The sequence below is a fragment of the Lottia gigantea genome (assembly GCF_000327385.1).
Source record: "Lottia gigantea unplaced genomic scaffold LOTGIsca_59, whole genome shotgun sequence".
NCBI lineage: Eukaryota > Metazoa > Mollusca > Gastropoda > Lottiidae > Lottia > Lottia gigantea.
The window spans coordinates 1,481,568-1,502,519 of NW_008710013.1; the positions used below are offsets into that span (position 1 = coordinate 1,481,568).

At 34.7% G+C, this 20,952-nt stretch overlaps 2 protein-coding genes across 2 annotated transcripts; one reads left to right on the forward strand and one right to left on the reverse strand.

Annotated features, from left to right (window-relative positions):
- Nucleotides 1-4,091: 4,091 nt before the first annotated feature.
- On the forward strand, nt 4,092-10,401 carry LOTGIDRAFT_166623 (hypothetical protein; the record flags this gene model as incomplete). Its single annotated transcript, XM_009063684.1, has 12 exons — nt 4,092-4,247; nt 5,493-5,700; nt 5,852-6,025; nt 6,660-6,800; nt 6,957-7,085; nt 7,271-7,444; nt 7,696-7,877; nt 8,271-8,610; nt 8,884-9,059; nt 9,340-9,650; nt 9,871-9,968; nt 10,334-10,401. 12 exons carry the CDS (start codon nt 4,092-4,094, stop codon nt 10,399-10,401), a joined length of 2,157 nt encoding a protein of 718 aa, XP_009061932.1.
- A 659-nt stretch (nt 10,402-11,060) lies between these two features.
- On the reverse strand, nt 11,061-19,689 carry LOTGIDRAFT_166624 (hypothetical protein; the record flags this gene model as incomplete). Its single annotated transcript, XM_009063685.1, has 10 exons — nt 11,061-11,430; nt 11,538-12,239; nt 12,724-12,977; nt 13,232-13,416; nt 13,726-13,899; nt 14,250-14,381; nt 15,417-15,554; nt 16,278-16,457; nt 16,965-17,148; nt 19,645-19,689. 10 exons carry the CDS (start codon nt 19,687-19,689, stop codon nt 11,061-11,063), a joined length of 2,364 nt encoding a protein of 787 aa, XP_009061933.1.
- Between the last annotated feature and the right edge of the window lie 1,263 nt (nt 19,690-20,952).

Consider the following 20,952-nt stretch of genomic DNA (forward strand, 5'->3'; position numbering starts at 1 on the left):
ATACAGAAGAGCACCCAGTTTCCTCAAAATCAGATCAAACCAGTCCATTTTTGATATTATAATTATATAATAATCCAATAACCGTTCATCTCAACAATGAACATATGCTCATAGGGTTGACGGAATTGGATAGAAACTGTAAGCTCTATCGTGTCTGCAAGCATAAACGAACGAATAATATTATCACATTTTGATTGTGTGAAAACACAATAAACCACATAATTGCTGGTTTGATCCTTTTGTACTATAGCCGTTTGAGCGAGGAACCATTAATAATTTGTTCATTTTGTGGAAAAGTGTTATCTTTTTTTGTCTGTAAATGGTTCAAATTTTCAAAAATACTATTCTGGATTTCTGGTGGCCATACCTATACCAGAGACTTTATTCTCTTGAGCATTAATCAGAAATCTGGTCCTTCATGTACATTTCGACCTACATTGTCTAAGGTCATAAAAGGCCGAATAGAAAGGAAGGATGACGACAATTACTGATTTCAAATGACAAGAACAAGTTTTTAGTTCAGTTTAATTATTCTGAAAATAATCCCCTGGCTATAAACTGACAGTATCCGATTGATTCGATCTGCAAATGATGGCAATAGCTTCCGCGAAAACTGTGCTTCAAAGGACAAAGACGAAATTAATAACACGGAATTTAAAGCAATGCCAAATAACAATTAGATTCATTGTCTTAATGCATGTTCTAAACAAAATGGCGGTTTAAAACATTTCCAGGAGATGTTTTGCACCTCAGTATGAAATAGTCCCAATCATGAAATATTTGAAATTATCCATTAAACATTAATAGCAATCTTACTATTTCATCAACGAAGATTAATAGCTTACGAAGATGTATGGGGGGCCAGGCTAACCAAGCAATGATCATTTTCTGGTAGATCAATGCCAATACGTTTGGCAAACGATCAGCTGGTAGATAGGATCCTTAATGAAGTTGCTACTCTCCTGTTTCTTTCTTTCTTTTAACACCATTGTAAAATATTAAAGGTGCGTGAAGGAACCGTTCTTGCCACAGGCTGAGATAGTGCTATATTTTACAATTCGTAATTGATGTCGATCGGATTGACTGACATGAGGAAAACCTTCATTCTTTTAAATGGGACAATAATCCAACTTCGCACGATAAAGATTCCATAGTAGAAGTAGAAGTAGACTTTATTTCATTCATTGTACAACACAATGCACTGCAGCATCTCAATGATTTGATATACAATATGCCCGCTAGCGCGACCCACCTTCAGCCTTTTTTATCGAAAAATAAACAAACAAGAATATTATAACTTAAGGACGTGACGATCGAAAGACTTCTTACCATAGTGACAATACTGACAAGATCGTTAACTTCAATTATACAAAAAGTTGATGTACTACCGTCATAAATGTAGATGTTATGTTATTATACTATTAGTAAGAATATATATTTCAAATCTGTCACGTTTGCATTCTAAATTATTTAGAATAGTTATTTTTGATTAATTTGAATAGATGAACTTGGAATGTTCACTAGATATGTGAATAAATAGACGGAGATATCCCTTTAAATGCAAAAACAACATTTTGAATAAAACATCAAACACAACAGTCGAACAAAACCAAAAAAAGAATGTAAAAACGTGATGAATTGAATATGGTTTCAAACGAAAGCAACTGTCTCAGGAACATTCACGATGAATTAAATCAAAGATCTAAAGAATGAAGAGCCATCAAAAAACAAAAAAACTTCATAACTTGGTAGGAGTCTGTACTTAATGAGTCTGATATTAAAAATATAAAATGGCCTGTACGTGTGATTATTGCTTACTAACCATGGCCTTTCATCGGCGTTATTCTTTCATTGGTCGTACTTGATAACTTAAACCAGGATGTGTCCGGATATTGTAGATGGTAATATATAATACAAGGTTTTTAGAAACATGGTATTTGAAATAATTGGCTCAAATCTTTATATAAAGCAGAAAATCCTCAAAAATGAAATTGACAAATGTACGGAAGCATGGAGGGGACACGAGAAAAATAAAATATAACTCGTTGCCACGACTTAACAGCTCGTGGCCACGACTTAGCATCTCGTGGCCACGACTTAGCATCCCGCGGCCACGACTTAGCAGACATATAAAAAGAGATACAAAGTCGTGGCCACGAGATACTAAGTCGTGGCCACGAGATACAAAGTCGTGGCCACGAGATACAAAGTCGTGGCCGCGAGGTGCTAAGTCGTTGCCACGAGATACTAGTTGTGGCCACGAGATACAAAGTCGTGGCCACGAGTTACTAAGTTGTGGTCGCGAGATACTAAGTCGTGGCCACGAGATGAGAATTTTGTTTTATTCTGTATTATATGTCCCCTCTATGCTTCCGTACAAATGCAATCACATAACCAATATCACATTAATACTTTTCATGGCCTGAAATAACGGAAAACATTGATTTCTAATTTTTGAAATGTATGCTTAGTAATATTTTGACTTTACTGGAGAATTCGTTGGATTATAAGACGCTATAAAACCAATACTTTACAAACATTCATTCATGAGTGGCTCCATAAAGAATCCTTTTTTTACTATAGGCCTTCTAAAACAATCCTCACCGACACCGTAAAACTATGTAAGTATATCTAAATTCCTTTAACCACAGTGACGATCAGTTTTAAAGCTATGAATATTATTTTAACAGAAGTGTTGGTTTTTATGTGAAATAAAAGACTATTCTACCTAATTAGAGAATAATTAACCCATAACTTGTACTTAATTCAATTTAATACTGTGAATAACTCAAAATACCCCCCAAAACCAGATATTGGCAGAGAAATTTGGCAAGGAGAATTTGAAGTATAATTGAAAATACCACCTAGATCTACATCAGTGTCAATTATACTAATTTCTAATTATGGTTTGTGGGCTGAAGTGGCTAGTGATAAGAAGGGATTCAGATCATGGAAATGGAACCTTTTATCGTAAGGCGTAATGAAAGTGGAATCACGGCGGAAAGAACTATTAAAAGAGTGAAGCAAAAGGTCTATGAATTAAATGAAACTACACATTCATACTCTTCTTAGAATTAAATAATGAGTTCCGACTTAGTGTAATATCGACTGTTGACTGAATTTCCATGGGCGCCACAATCGCGGATTATCTCGGGCTGTTTGAAATTTACATATACATATCGGTTTTTTCTAGAACTTTGTTGAAGCCAATAAAAATTGAATGTACATGGAATTTGAATGCTAAGTTATAATGTTTATGAAATTTCTAACTCTAACTTCGATTGATTTAGTAGTGATTCGAAAATCTCGTTCAACCATGTGCGTGTCTTTAATTTCTACGTAAGACCAACGTGTACTTTCATATAGCTTTATCTGCCAACACTCTTGTCAGATTTGTGTCTGATTACACCTATTAAACATATTATGGTTTCTACTAATATTTAAAGGTTTAGTGGGTCGTTATTATTCGTTTTGTAAGCCCTTCAACAACCCCTACTTTCAGTCTAACAGCAAAGGGACTGGAAGTAGCAGATTCTGTTGGACTTGTAGCGGGAGATGTTTATGAACTGGTAGTTGTAGTGGTTGGACTGGTTGTAGTGGGTGTTATTGAACGCCTCTTGTGGGCAGCATACAAATACAAAAACAATAATTTGAAAAGATTGTATGAGTATAGGAGTATAAAATATAAATATGGTACATGCGGAATAAACATCAAAACAACAACAATAGAAATGATATAAACAAAGTGCACGTATCATGGTATTTTGTGAGCAGCAAAGTTGAAGGACCAGATGAGGTTGTTGGACTGGTGGAAGGGGACTGGTTGTAGGACTGGTAGTAAGAATATTTTTGGACCAGTAAGAGATAATGTTAGACTTAGCAGTAGGGGGTGGTGTGGGATTGGTAGTAGATGTTGTTCGACTGGTAGTTTGGGATGTTGTAGGTCTGGCAGTAGAAGAAAATGTTCGACTGTTGGTAGGGGATGTTGCAGGACTTGTAGTAGATGTTGTTCGACTAGTGATATGTTTTAAAACTGATTGTAGGGGTGTGGACTGGAAATAGACTCGATTATTGGACTAGTATAGTACGGGATGTTATGGTCTGGTAGTAAGAGATGTCGCTGGATTTGTATTGGGTGTGATGATGGATTTGTGGTAGGAAAAGTGGTTAGAGTAGCAGATGGAGATATTGTTAGACTGGTTGTGAGGGATGCCGACGGACTGGTAGTTGGAGATGTTGTTGGACTGGTAAATGGACATCAATAATGCCAAACTTTACCAATACCAATTTGTGAATAAATTATTTGGATGAAAGTTACAATGTGTACAATTATACTGGTCTTCTGACAATTCTTACTGAGTATTGAATGTTTTAATTCAATTTTCGCGATAATAACCTGCCCAAGGGTAAAAAAAACCTCATCATAAATGAATTCCTTGACTGTGTAAACATATTTTTACACCGAAATTATGTCTATTGATACTCTAGAAGCAAAGTTAGGACACCAAAAGTATTCGGAATATTGAGGATGGCGGCCATTTTGAATTTGGTCCACAAATGTCTTATGTGCACCCGGTGGAAATGTGCTCAGAAGGGCTATCTAAAGCAGAACATACTTGCATCAAAATCTGGTGTTTGGCCATATACTATATATTTCCAAATTGGTCCTAGCTTTTTCGTAAGATAATGTTACTACTACTTTAACAATAAATGCACTTCTATAACACCTATAACAAAAGTGACAAGGCTATTGTAACATATTTTTTGACAGCAATCTCGTCTAATCACAATGAAACGAATTGGCAAATAATGTAGTCAAATATATACCAACAATGGAAATGGAGTGCAGTGGTGGACAATAATCTCATTGTGAAAGTTATTTGTATAGGCCATAAAAGACTTTGTTAGAGTATAGCATTGTAAATAAACGTTAGTCATTTTTCTGTCATATTTTGCCTAAGTAACCTTTATACACGTCTGTTACCAACGACGCCATTTTAAATGTTGACGTTTTTTTAGTGATTTGGTAAATCAAAATAAACACTTCTTATAAATATATACTTATTTTAAATATGTTCATGTATTTTACTTAAATTTCTTTTGAATAATGTGATTATATTACTGATGGAGAATTTACTCAAATATGGATATGGTATTTTAATAGCTGTACTTTCTTGTACTTCAGTAAGTAATCAAATTGTAATAAGTGTAGGTTAGAACATACATGGTACTTGAATTTATTTGAACATCTTCTGGCTATAATGCAGTTTTTAATTATAGAAAAATTAGCATACAGTCATTATCACACTTTGTTCTTATTGGAAGAATCGCCATGACAGATTGAATGCTTCTTATTTTGTGGATAAAATTGCTTCATCATTGTATCCGAGTTTTGACAAATATGATGCTACAAAATTATATTTCATTCGGTTAACCTTGCTATACTTATATGTGTATATTTGAACTAATGCTGTAATTTTTTCCCTGTACAGATTCTCGCACAACCAGTGATAAACAATCAACCAATAACAGGGAGTCTACCAGAAGCAACGTTTCTCCAGACGGCTATAGTTGATATCAACTGTACAGATGCTGTTGATCCTGTCAATGGAAGGGTTGCTGTTAATCTGGTGGACGTTACCAGCTCACCTTCCCCTGGGCACTGCTCAGCGTGTTTCCAGGTCTTCAATCTAAATACAGGTAAGCAGACTGTGAAAATTACATAAACATAACGCTTCGTCGTCTGTAATCAACAGAGTTGATCTTTTAAGCTTGGCAATCGATTCCAAAAAACAATTCTATCGCTCTCGGGTATTTATTGTATATTAAGTTTACAATATTTTACTTTAAGCCGTGCCCAATGAATGGAAGTTATATTTTGTACCAGGTGATCTAGACTATTTCACTGCCAGTAGATATGATATCCGGGTACAGTGTAAAGATAGTGCTGATATGTTATCACCATTGGTCATTATTGGTATAAACGTTATACCCAATGCTCCACCATACTTTTCACCCATATATCGTAAGTAACGTATTCTTCTGGTATTAAAGGATAAAGGTCCACCCGTACCTCAGTCTAAGAAACAGGACCATTTACATATATTCAAGACCTAAATCAACCCGTGTATGGCGAACCTTCTTTAAAAGTTGTTACTGGGGTTGTTCTTAGACCCATCATTTTCAAGACGATATCAATTTTGAGGACTATTTAAAACAAGAGAACAGGGACAGGGAATAGCTTTGCTAGCGATCCAAGACATGCTGACGGTTCCTGAACGCATAATGTCACACTCTGATTTAATTTTTCCAATGCCAATGATCAACATTTCCTGTGGATGTCTTGCAATAATATACTACGCAAACTATTCTTATTCCCATATCTGATCTTTATTCATAGCCACGTCTTCTTGACTATGACCCGAGTAGAGCTATTTGAAGACTATTCCACCCTTGTAAGTGAATTTTGTTTCAGACAGAATATATATAACTTGATTTCAAATCTAAATTATATTTACGTTGTAGTTCAACTAGGTAAATGTCGTGTCATTATGGTTTTTTTTTTAATTCTGCGGTGCAACAGAATCCCTTGAAATTACACTGGGAACGGAAATTTCCCCTGTGATGTTTCTAAATAGTTAACATTTTCTTTATTTCAGAGACAATAAATATAACAAACAGTGGTAATAGAACAGCGGGATTTTCTATTTATACTGCTACCGCTGTGGATACCAACAGTGATTCCTTATTTTATACCATGACTACATCTGTTACTTCTGATATATTTCAAATAAATAGTGGTGAGTGGTGATGTACTCTGTCTATGTTTAATTTTCATTACCTGTGCACTTCAAAATAGTTCAAAATATATACTTCGATTTCTCTACGTACTTTAAAAAGGTGTCTTCACTACATTTATGATTCTTATATTTTCCATTTTGATTTTGGTTTTTTAGCTACAGGAGAAATAACCTTAATAAAGCCACTTGGGGGACTATGCAGAAATAATCTGTTGATTTATATCGAAGCTGTTGATAACGTAAATCCAGAAAGAGCAAGATTGACGTTAAATATCAACTTTCTCCGTAAGTCCATCTTTTGTATAGAATTTTCTTTGTACGCAATACCTATATGTAATGAGATACACCAAATAATTGAAAGAGTTTCGCATATCTCAAATAAATTCTGAAAATGTAACACTATTGATTTTCATATTGCTAATAATTACCCTAGCTGGGACATCAACAAAATTCAATGTTACCTTTTCTAGAAATGAATCTACCAGCAGTTATTACCAACATGAATAGAGTGGTCAGTATACAAGAAAATAGAAATGTCAAAAGAATACCAGTAAATAGATTTGATATCTATCAACCTAACTTCTCGTGTACATTAACTGTACAAGTATCTACCATGCAGACCAAAATAACCTATAATCCAATCGGTAAGTATAGTAAGCATACAGCTATATGCAAATCGAATACACAAGTCTAAACAATAAATCAAAGTCGATTGCCATCAGAAAAGATGAAAAGACAGAAAACAAAATAAAAAGTTAAAGAGAAAGTTAAACAAATGACACATGAAAAAAATATAATTTGCGATCCAGAGGGAAGTGATGCTATGTTTTGGTCTTTAGAACACTGTCGAATTACATATATACATATATAATACTATTTTAAATGATGGTTACAGAGGGAGCAATAGATATCTCCACATTAAACTATGAAGTAGATTCCAACACAAACATAACTGTACAGTGCACAGATGGTCTATGTTTATCAACAACTAAGTGGTTATATATTCAAATACTGGATGTCAACGACGTTCCTAGTCTCAATCCACCATCCCAAAGTTTAACAGCTTCTGAAGGTTTCGTAAGTACTAGTCCATAGACAATTGTGATAAAAACTAAACAAATCAGTTGAAGCGATAATATTGAATAAACGCATCAATTTGAAAATTCCACGTGTGCCATTAATAAGTATGACATAAATGACATGGACTGTGATTGCTGAGTAATGGGTTCATCAGTCTGTAAATTATAGTTCATTTGAACGCATCTAAAATGTGTCAAATTATTTACCTCTTTTCAAATCAACATTGATTCGACTTTGACGTCATTATTGAATAAAGACATTTGGATATCACAGTATATTCTTGATTCTTGAATTTAACATGAATGAATATTTTAGCCTTTTTTACATCTTCTAGCTTCTAATTGTCTTCGTTAGTTTTTTGTTAAATATAATTCATCTCTAAACTTTCAGATAAACACTGTACCTAATCTGATTGTTAAAGATGAAGATGTTAACGATCCCCACAAATTTGAAATCGTCAGCATCACACCAGTTACAGCAGGTTTTGAAATATATCCAGATACTGGACGCTTGATCACAACAGTCGATTTTCGTGTAGACAAGAACAACCAGATTGTTTTAGATTTTCTAATAGCTGCCGAAGATACCAAAGGAAAGGAATCTACAAATAATGTTTCTATCCGATTAACAGTTTACGATATTAATGATCACAGACCCAAACTCGACAAGTCCTCATTTGAATTTACTTTAGAAGAATGTCACCCACTCGGTGTTTTAGCACAGCTCACTGGTAAGTTAGTCTTTAGTTTATGAAACTGTAAACGAAACCTTTGGAGCATATCAGTTTTCAATTTCCTACTTCAAAAACAATTACATTTCGTGTACCAAATAATACCAATTTGTAACAATCCATAATGACATTTGACATTATATATTCAAATACTGGATGTCAACGACGATTTGTACCAATCCATAATGACATTTGATAAAATCAACTTTACATGGCTGATTTATGTAATACTGGGTCCTATATGACTTTCTATCATATGTATGATACTTTCAGCTACTGACGAGGACGGTGGAAACAATGCTCAAATAACATATGAAAATATCATAAAGGGCCCGATCACAGTATCTTCGAACGGCACTATATCCCTGACATCACCTCCAGTTGCAGGTTCATTTACAACATTAGAATCATATGCTGTAGATAAAGGATTAAATCCGGGGGTATTAAAGGTAAGCCACTTTGATTCGTTCATATAAAGGCATAACATGATCGTTTCTAGCAATCATGTTAACATTGTGTTCCAATTATTGGTGAATCAATTAAAATATTGAATGATCTTGACCTCTGGCATGGATACAGTGTTGGACTTTTAGCCAATTAGTGATATGAAGTATATTATTAAAGTGAGTACATTGGCATATAAAAGAATGTGTTTCTGACCGAGCAATATTTTGGCTTGTATTGATCCACTTTCTTTAAACTTATGACTTATTGTGTTTTATCTATCAGAGTCCTACTCCGGCGGTGATTACCGTTATTGGTATACCGTGTCCAACAGTTAGTACCATACCACCTGTAACCGACGTTCCGACTCCCTCTATTGTACCTCCTACTACACCAGTACCTCAACCTACTTTACCTCCAAATGAACGGAAAAACAATGTGAAAGATATGCTATGGATTGCTGGTTCCTGTGTTTTAGGGCTGTTGATTGCAGCTATATTGATATTTATTCTCTACCGGTGTCACAAAGCTGCAAGGTCTCGACAAAGAAACATTTCGAAATCAATGACTGATTTGACACCACGGAAACGTGAAAAGTGAGTTATCTCCCTTCAATATATTTTTCTACCCTTGGACCTATTGGAAAATAATATTTTTTAAACTGCATGCCGTTTTAAAAATGTCTTGGTGACCAGAAAGCATTTTTCTGCCACTGATATCCTCGATTGTAGAAAGCGTATAGCTCATGTAAAGTTGGTGATGTTGTAATAGCTATGGGGAACTATTAACTACTTTCTTATCCAAATTCTCTTTCAGGCCTATAAAGCTTGATAAAGTAAGACGCCGATCGTCCGTAATGGCTGAAAACCCGCCTGATGCCCCTAAACAGACCCAGAACGATTACTTTAATAACGGTGAGGCACATGTTCATGAAAACAATATCACGACCTGTAATTTTAGGCGTGCAAGGCAGCGTGTTTGATCATATATAATATATATAATGTATCTGCCAGTAGACATTTATCTATTGGAGCTTTTGGATAAGGTTGTTTTTACTTTCAATAATTAACCGCATGCATGTTTTTATTTTTTGGCAAACGACTTATTTATTGTTTGCTTTTCTGTATTCTCTTATATAATATTTCTCTATCAATTTTTTGAAAATAATAACTCGGCGCTTTCTCGATAACATAATTGGTCAAGTAAATATGAACAGCTTATCTGTCAAAGAATTTAATATAAATATAACAATGAAGCATGTCATTAATTTATTTTTCAGATGTTAAAGATACCTACAGAGAAAATTATAAAAAGAAGGATTTGCCAAGTGCGGTTGAAACAACGTAAATTATGGTGAAGGGAAATTTGATCTTATGTTATTTTACTGATTTAGGTGCTAAATTGTAAATACACATTTCAACATAGCTCTCTATCTTATATATGTATTGTTTCACAAAAAATCGATCTCTTCTATTCCTAAGGATCATGGATTAATCTAATAGCTCAAGGATCCCAGCTGTACCAATGCTTTATAGAGAATCTACTCCGGGAAGTGACGAACGATTCTTTGTCAAAGATTCAGTCCTGAAATCTAAAATAAAACAAGCATTGTAAAGTGTGGTATAATACTTGAGCACTATCAGTACTATCTGATCATGCAACGTACGGGCAATTTGTAACATAAACTGGGTCGTGTTTCCCATAAAGGCAGGGTAGAGGATACCACAACACCATAGAGGGGGTCATTTTAGACATTGATGACATCAGTCGTGAGTCGCCATTGTACAGGAGGGAGTTAAAACTTAAGAAGCTACGAGAAGGTTGATTTGGTCGATAAGTCAGGGATCAAATCACAGTTATGTGAACCTGTTTCTGCATTATATTTATAAAGAAGTTTTGTTTGTCCCAAACGAAAAAAAAACCACATCCCCAACCCACATACTCAAAATGATATAACCATAGATTGGATTGGAAAATTATACCTTGAAAATTTATTCTTATTAATACTAGATATCATAGATATAACCAAATAAGGTTCTAAAGTCATAATTATTGTTCAAAAATCTAGTACCTTTACTCCAAAAGCTTCCTGAATTTGCAGAACCAGGTTTTCCAACTACAGATGGGTTGAAATAATCGCTGTAACCTATGCTATCAGAGAGACTCACTCTATCTAAACTTTCCGTTGTCTCGACACGTACTGTCGGTTTGATGCCAGACGCGCTTACACCGGATCGGGCATCATCATAACTTCGTATAGAGTATACTCCACTTTCGGCATCACCCTGTCTCTCTACCTTTGGTTTATCGATAGGTTTTCGTGTAGGTTTCACGGCATTCTTCTTGCTTGAACTGAAATTTAAAGCTTCTTTGTTACTTCAATAAACAATCATATAACTTGTCATATAGTTTGCAAATCATTTCTAAAAAGGAACATCCAATAATGGTAAACGTAAGATGACTCATAAAGAAAAATAGGTTACCTTAAATTAGTACTCTTTTTATCTTTTTTACAACACCTATATGTAAAATAGATAACGAGGGCAACAATTATCACAAAAACAACACATCCTAAGGTAATATTTACGATATTCCAGGGGTTATCGAAAATGCTACTTGTAGACGCACCAGCTACCAATGCGGTTGTTACAGATGTTACAATGGGTGTTTGTGAGGAAGTTGAGGTTTGACTTGTAGTTGCGTCTGTATTTGTCGTGCTTCCAGAAGGCACTGTACTTGCCGTCGATGTACTCGATGCTGAGGTAACTGGTGAAGAGGCAGCTATTGTGGAAAAAGTATTAGTGGATGCAGCTGTCGTAACTGCAATGGTGGACGCGGTGGTCGTAGTTGTTGATGGTCCACTCGATGTCGTGGGTCCAGTAGATGTTGTTTTCGCAGGGCAAGCAGTTCCTACGATTGTAATCGTTGAGTCTAAACTCGTCATTGAGGGGGTACCACGATCCTGAGCTCTTATTGTCAGAGTGTCGATACTACCTGCTATTGGTTGGTCTTTTAACCAAACCTCTCCATTGCTTAATAATTGCATTGACTGCGAGATATCAGGGATGAAATCAAATATTCCATTATTTCCAGCATCATTATCCTGTGCTGTAAGCGTAGTTATCTGACCAAGTGTAGAGCAATCTGTATAAGTATATACCGAAGTAAAAGGATCCAACATAGGTCTGAAAATCAAACAATAGGTCTGAAAATCAAACAATATATTGTGTTATAATATGGCATAACACATAACATGGCATAAAACATATGCACCTCCATTTAGATAATGACCCTAAATGTCTGAAAATGTGTCAATTTGTGTTTTCATATAAGACAATAAAATGCGTTACTTGTTAAAATCATCAAATATTCCTATAAGAATACTGGTTAGCCTTGGAGGCAAATTTCAGCGTAAACATGGGAACTGATATAAATGGAGATCAACATCATACCTGTCTTCTGCAGTTTGGTCTGATGATACAGGCAACACAATGCACTTTAGGCAGAAGTTTGCCAGAACAGTCTGTTTTTATGCCAAACCAGGATTAGCGAGGAGCGTCTTACTCGCTCAGCTGGCTGGATCAAGTCAAAATCTAATTAGTGTACCGGTAATATGTATATCATATGTACTGAATAAGCCTTTTTGCTGGAAATTGTGCTTCAAATTACCTGTTGTCATTGATGTCCTGAATTGTCAATGTAAGTTGTACTACATTAGACTGTAAATTACCAGAATCCGTCACTATGATGTCCAATAAAACCGTTTCGCTTGTAGTTTGATACAAACTATAAACTCCTGGTGTAAAGAGATGTCCCGTGGCCTCGATTATCTCAAATTTACCAGTAGGATCAGAAATGATGGAATATTTATGTGTATCAGTACCATCGTCATCTGTTATAACATACACTGGATCCAATCTAATCTGGAACAAAGTAAACGAAATATATCAACAAAACGAACTTGTGCGACAGAATGTTGAGCTTTGTCGGCTGGTAGTCAAAAAATCTTCAGTTGTTCCAACAAACGTTTTTCTGAGGATTTGCTTGCTATTGCAATGCTTGTCGAAGAGAGACTATCGGAAACTCTAAAACTTTAATGGGGAAAGCCTTTAAAATGTTACTTATTTATTCGATATAGTAAACAGTCATTCGGAATCTGAGATCAAGAATCACTTACGTATCCTTCGTCTATGGTAAAGACTTGAGGTGAAGCTGACAAGGTTGGTGTTTCCAGTTCATTTTGCCAAACTATATTGATCCAGAATGGGTCACTGTCACAATGTCCATTATTATAAACAACAGTGTAATTTACAGGTGAATCTGTCTCATAATTAGCAATTTTGGTTTGGATGATGTATGGAGCTGAAACAATATAAAGAGGTGTAATATAAAAATGGCTGAATGTAAGACTGTTGGGTGATTATTATTGAAACATGAAACTAGATATAAAAATTGAATTGATAAGGTATAAAAATAACAATGTCGATCATAATCTTTTTCTTTTAGTTACACTCGCCATCCATAATCTGACAAAAGTGTTGATTTAAATCATGCTAGATATGCTTTTCCATTTCTTACCGAATCAAAGTAGTCTGAAACGAATAATCAACACAGAAAATATATAAAATGAAATTACAAGTTTTAATTATTGAAATACTGAAATAAAATTACCTGCCGGCGAACAGACAAAAGCATAGTGTGAGGACATAGAGGCAGGATTAGCTGACACTACACAATTTCCTCCGGCAACAACATCACCCTTAAGATACAGGAAGTCGCCATTTGCATTTTCTCTTGCGTTACGATTAATGTTTTTAGTGGTGATTGCTGGCTTGTAACTATTTCCTACAGAAAAGAAACTTATCACTATAAGATTTATAGGTAACGTATTTCAACTACATTTGGATTTGCATGAACTGAGTGTGTGAAACTGTCCAACACATAACTCAACGAAAAACTGTATAACCTTAACAACCACTTCAGTTATGTTGACGAATGGCGAGAAATGCGAAACTTCAGGGAAAAACATTTTGCAAAATTATTGTATGCTGTTTCATCAGTTGTTCAACTACCACGGGGACTGGTTGAACCAACGGTCCACCATTCATCTAGTTTAGCCACTGTGTTTCGTATGCTTTCTTAGTAAACTTTAATCAGAAAGGATGTTAGTCCCAGTAATTAAAGGTATAGCCTACCTCCTCTGTCTAGAGTAATGATGACCACGAATGGACCAATAGGCGCATTGAATCTGTCAGAAACTCGAATAGACAGGTTGAAAGATTCTGCACAGATATCTTGCATATCTTTACCTACATGGATATCTGCCGCTGAAAAACATCTATTTTTATCACAGAGAATTTGATCAACCCTATAAATATCAACGGGTCAACTATGGAATTATTTGCTAGTCTTTGTTTAGTTTTCTGGGCATTGGCCAATGCAGAAATCGTATGAAATGGTTTTAAAAAGCCTTGTTCAGAAACTTGTAAGTGTCCTTTTAACGAAAGACAACAAATTTCACACTTGTTTCTCCCTTTAAATGTTTTAAGAATGATTTCATGGACATTTTCATTTCAAAGTGTCTCATGTTATGTTACTGAAGTAATACAGAGAACTTCAAAAGTTTTCACTACTAGATGAAAAATCGTCAATCAAAATTTAGTTTACAAAGATCAAATTTTTACCAAAAACTGCCACTTTTCCAGTGTCTTGCACAGTGTAATAATTCAATATATTGGCATAAATTTTATCATTCATACTCTAAACATAGTATAAAATACCTAATTATTTTCAATTCAGCACAAATAGCGTAATTCGTTTCTGTAACATCAGTGTCATCTGAGGATCTCAGGGTCGTGGCAACGCAAGTGATAAAAATTACGTATTCATAGCTAAATATTTTCTAATCAAAATTCGTCCTATTGTGTAGGTAGCAAATTTCAGCAAATCACTCGTTATGACGCTTTGTTTGTGAACGTGAAAAAAAGGAAAGCAGCGTGCCATTACATATTTTGATGAATATGTAGGTACAGAATTGAGTAAGATTTTCGTTAAAGAATTGAAACCGAGAGAAAATCAAACCTTACTTTGGAATATTGACTTTGAAAGAATGTGTTGTTATCACTTCAAACAGGCGGCGGCAAAGCGTTGTATTGTTTTGTTTACATGACCTCATTTCTGTTCTACCAATCTGATTGTTCAGATATTTTCAGCTTGGCTCAAAAAAGTGAAAAAACATTTCCCGAGGGGTTAATATTATTATAGCCATCTATTTAGTGATTTTTAGAAAAGTCCGTGAGCACTTTCCGTGATTAGAAAATATTAATGCAGTAAGTGTATACCTTGAGCAAAATATCACTTACAATTCATGTAGAAAAATCCTGAATATGTACTGGTGTCGATTGTAAATTCAAGATCACCTACATCCTCTTCAAGGTCATTCACGGATGTTGAAAAGAAAGAGTCACCAACATCCAATGTAACAGGTATGGTTCCAGCAGCTGAAAAAAATTTTGTAAATATTCAAAAGGGATATTATAGAAGAAATCGGAGTTTCACTTCATCATCAAATAAATTCAATGTTCAATTTAATTTTACATACGAAAAATATGGAGGTCAATTTACGCCATTATTCATGCTCTACCGATTTGTCTAATACACTGATTTAAAGACAAATGTAAAATATTTTATTACCTGCTACTTATAATTCAAACAACATAATGATTGAAATGCTAAAATCAAATCAACCACTCTTTCATTGCAATGCTGAATATTCAATTGGGTCGCGACCTTATTAATTTGCCTTTAAGATAATTCATTTGAGATAAAACAGAAGACAATATACACAAAACAAGTTGCAATCATAATTTTTCTACAAACATTTTCCAATTTAGAAATAACACTTTACAGTTGAAAGTGTACTTCTGGTATTTATCAAATGTGACGGTGGTTTATCATTTAAGATTTTTGGATATGCTAAATGAATTATTTGAATGGACTTTAGTTTAGTCACACCTGAATATAAACATTTGATTTAAGCATTTCAATCATTATGTTGTTTGAATTATAGGTAGTAGGTTATTAAAATATTTTACATTTGTCTTTGAGTCAGTGTATTAGACAAATCCATAGAGCATGGATTAATGGCGTAAATTGTTTTCCTAAAAGGTGAGAAAGAAGGCGTGTCGAAAATGATGATGATGAATTTGCATCAGCATATCTACCCGATAATTTTCCGACAGTAAAAAACGGTGGAGTATTTTTCAAGATCTGTAAAGTAACAGTGGCAGAGGCCACAGTGGCTGTTCCATCAGTTGCTATGACCGGAAATAGATATCGATTGGCTTTATCATAGTCTAGAGATTCACCAGTTCCAGACAGAAAAAATATGCAATATTCGTCACCTGAAATATGTAAGAAATGATACCAAATACGACGCATCGGAAATCAGCATTGGATAAGTTTCCTATTAAGGAAGATAGCTTGCCAGGCGAGGTAACATACGCCCACTGGTAGTTTTGATTTTAAATAAAAATATTTGGCAGTACAGCAACAATTTCCAGTATCAAATATTCAACCTTCAGTCATACACATATTTTGTACTTTTTAAGGCGATACTGAATGCATGTTTCGCCAAAATCTGTCAAGAATTGGTCCTTCTAGAGTTTTTGCATTTTTAAGAACTAGGGCAATAACTCAAGCTAAATATTTTCCGATTCTTCGTCAAGAATGCTTACGAGCAAATTGGTGAAATGGGTGACGGCAATATACGCCCCGCATTTCATAAAAATTAATGTTAAGTATGTTCTAAATATTACATAATCTGTGATCTGTATTGACGACTAATTTACAGATATATTATGGCTTACATGCTCTTTGATCCAAAATACAGAATAGATATTTGAACTTACGTCCTCCATCTTTCCAAAGATCAAAGCAAGCAGAACAATGTGCAGTGGGAGTTATAGTTGCTGCCCCATCAAACGATACTACAGCAAAATTTGGATCCTTATCAAAACAATAAGGATCATCGGGTGTGAATGTTTTCTCTGATAATGACCAATCAAATGGTGGATTTAAAACAGCACTATTAGCCTAGAAATTGAAATGAACGTCAAATGAATGGGGTTTGATATATTTGGTCAGAAAATTCTTCAGTATATCATCAAATATGAACATCACTTGTATCTCTCTGGGCTGATTATGCCAACGGTCATTTGATGTGTGATAGCCAATAGAGTTTTGGGAATCTCTGCAAAGTACTCTACGTAATTTGCAATCATTACTCCCCGGGTATTTTCAATTATTTATGTATTACATCAGAAGACTGTTCAGAAGATTGGTCAGAAGAATTCTCAGAAAATTGTTCGGAAGATTGTTTAGAAGATTGCTCAGCAGATTACTCAGAAAATTGTTTATAAAATAAAATAAAAGTTTATTCAGAAATTGTTTAGAAAATTGTTCAGAAATTGTTCAAAAGATTACTGTAGAAGATAGTTCAGAAGTCAATATATTTTACACACGAAGAAAATTAAAAATAATTTATGTTCAAAAGATTATTGTAGAAGATAGTTCAGAAGTCAATATATTTTACACACGAAGAAAATTAAAAATAATTTATGTTCAAAAGATTATTGTAGAAGATAGTTCAGAAGTCAATATATTTTACACACGAAGAAAATTAAAAATAATTTATGTTTGTTTTACTCACCAACCCAAATAATGCAAGTAAAACTTTTAGAAATAATTCAGAATCCATTAAAAAGCATAAAACAAAATAAATAGCTCGTATCTTCGTATCGTATCGTATCGGTACTTCAAGACAAAATTATTTTTTTGTTTATGTACGCCAGTGTGACCTAGGTAACAAATGTTTGTGTCTTGGTAAAATAAGTATCAATTGCTATTACTAGTTTCAAAATAAATCTTCTGCGTCACATATTAGACTATTGCTATTGAAGGACTGCGTAAATGGACGAAATTGTTTACGGGATTAATTGACTTAATATGGGTATTCAGAGAAAAACAAACCCCAAAAAATTCTAGCCTTTTTACCCCAGTTCTTCCTTAATTTTCGTGACAATCACGACTGGTTCTATTCATACCACGATAATTAAACTCGATTTTTCCAATCCCGGAATATTCTTTCGCAATCAATCAGTAGTAATCAGGTCTTCGTTTGTCAAGCGATTATGTGTCGTTGGTTTGACTTAGTATCCACGCTAGTTCCAATTTAATATCCATATAGGATTTTTCTACGCACACGAGATAGGTTTCATAAGTTCAGAGGAGAGGGCTGAATTATCACATTAATTAGTTCATCAATAGTATTAAAGATACTTTATGTACCTAATACGAAAGACTGTTTCGATTGGAGATAAATATGTAAACGTTGAATGGTACGCTTGAAATACACGACACAATCATACACTGATAATCGAAGTACATGTTAATAAATATTCCTGAATAGAAAATATATGCTAGTTAATGTAAATAGTTGACCTTCGTTATATATTATTAAAAATGTTTTCTTATACTAATCCTCCATTTCCAATCAAAAATAAAAACTGCTTTAATCTTTCCGCTAAATCAAATTAACCTATATTTAAGCATTCAAAATGTTCAATACTAACCCACTAAATACAAGTGAATATTAATTCAATGAATGCTTACAGGATATTCTTTCCATTTCGGCATAGTTCACAAGTCCTAGTTTGCACCTTTATAAACAAGTGAACACTTTTGCCAAAATATAACAGACACATGGTATTCTCATTCACACCAAAATTAAACTCAAACTAGTAGTAGTACGTCATTTTTTTTTAAAAAATGAGCTTAATCAGATGTGAGAGCATAAATAGACACCGAGAAAGCACTAAACAAATCAGGTTATTGAGAATCATAAAGACTCTCATATTCATAAACTGAAGGCAAAATGAAACTTTACCAAGGTATGAAAACACTCGAGATAAAAAACAACACAATGTAAATGATTGGATTGAAATGTTAAATACAGATTGATAATTCAACGAAACCAGTACAACAAATGGCAAACTTATAGCAGCTTTTGGTTATGGCATCATAGTCACACAAAGTGACACGTGTTTGACCACGTAGAGCTTCAATAGAGGCAAATACTCTCCAACGCACACAATAAAGTTGATAAAATCTGATAAAGTCACGGGGTATAGGTCGTCATTCCGGAGGGTCCGGATGAGCTCTTGTCGATTGATTGGAGTGCGTTGTCGCTGATGAACAAAACAATCCGTGATACCCCAGAGTTGTTCTATGGGGTATATATTGGGGGAACATACAGACTATGTAACACGTTGATAATTTTGACTCAAAGGAAGTTGGTTACGATTCTGCCGTATGGGGTCTGACGTTGTCATGCAGGTGTTGTTGGAGATGTGGTAAGACGAAGAATGTCATCGATGTAACGCTGAGTCCTCAAGTTGCCGTTAACGATATCCAGTGGAGGCCTCTCGTACTACGTTACATGCCGCTGTCCATTCACCCTTTCGGCGATAAGCTCTCTGCCTCCCATCATCTCTAAACAAACAGAACCGACTTTCACCACTGAAGACGAACCTCAACCAGTCTGGTCGTTACATTCGTTGGACAGTGTGGACCCATTCTAATCTCAGATGTTCAGCAGGGTACACCGCTTGGGCACGGTCTGTCGTTAAACCCTGTGACCAAACGTACCTTTCATTGATGACGGCATTGTCAGAAAAAGGGTTTCGGAGATGTAAGGTACGCAAATACAGGTCATCACGTTGTATGGTCACCCTGTTCTACCCGTTCTAGACCTGTGTCCTACAGGAACAACCGAAGGTTCTTGGGATGTGGATCACGTGTTTTTCACTTTTTTGAGATTTTCCCACCACAATGAGCAGTGCTAGGGTATAATTTCTGTAAACGTTATTGTTGTGTTTGGGCAATGTAATTTGGATAGGTAAGATAAGTTTCTTATTTTGTTAAGTTTGCTATATGTTTTTGGTTGAAATTCATTTCTAAATTGGTAAAGTTTCTTTTGGTCTTCAGTTTATAACATTGAAAGACAGACTTACACACCTAACGCCTAAAACCATCACAGTCAAAAACCTTGAACATCTCTCTAAAATTGATACCCTTGGTTCATATAAAGATAGCTTGCCAGGCAAAGTAATATGCGCCCACTGGCAGCTTTGATTTTGAATAAAAATATTTAGCAGTACAGTAACAGTCACTTCTTTTGAAATCTTTAGGGGGATACTGAATAATATTGAGTATGAGTTATTGCCTTTGTTCTTGAAAACCTGTTCAATTTTTAGCTCGTGAAAACTCTAGAAAGCAAATATTAAATTTTCAGCGCGGGATTGAGTAATAAAACCAAGTTTTGTCCAAATCCAGCAAGAATCATGCCATTTAATTTTTAAGAGCTAAATTTGAAAGCGTTTCGTAATAGCAAGGGCAATAACTCATATTAAATATTTTTCAATTCTTCTGATTTTCAATAGGGTTCATCCTTGGGTGATTACAACACTCACACCAAGTTTCGTAAAATCCCTCAAGAATTGTGCCTTCTAGAGTGTTTACGAGCTAAAAATGAACGCGTTTTCAAGAACAAGGGCAATAACTCATACTAAATATTTTTCAATTGTTCTGATTTTCAATAGGGTTTATCCTTGGTTGATAACAAACACTCATGTCAAGTTTTTTTCAAAATCCATCAAGAATTGTGCCTTCTAGAGTGTTTACAAGCTAAAAATTAAACGCGTTTTCAGAAACAAGGGCAATAACTCATACTAAATATTTTTCGATTCTTCTGATTTTCAATAGGGTTCATCCTTGGGTGATTACAAACACTCATGCCAAGTTTTGTCAAAATCCGTCAAGAAATGTGTCTTGTAGAGT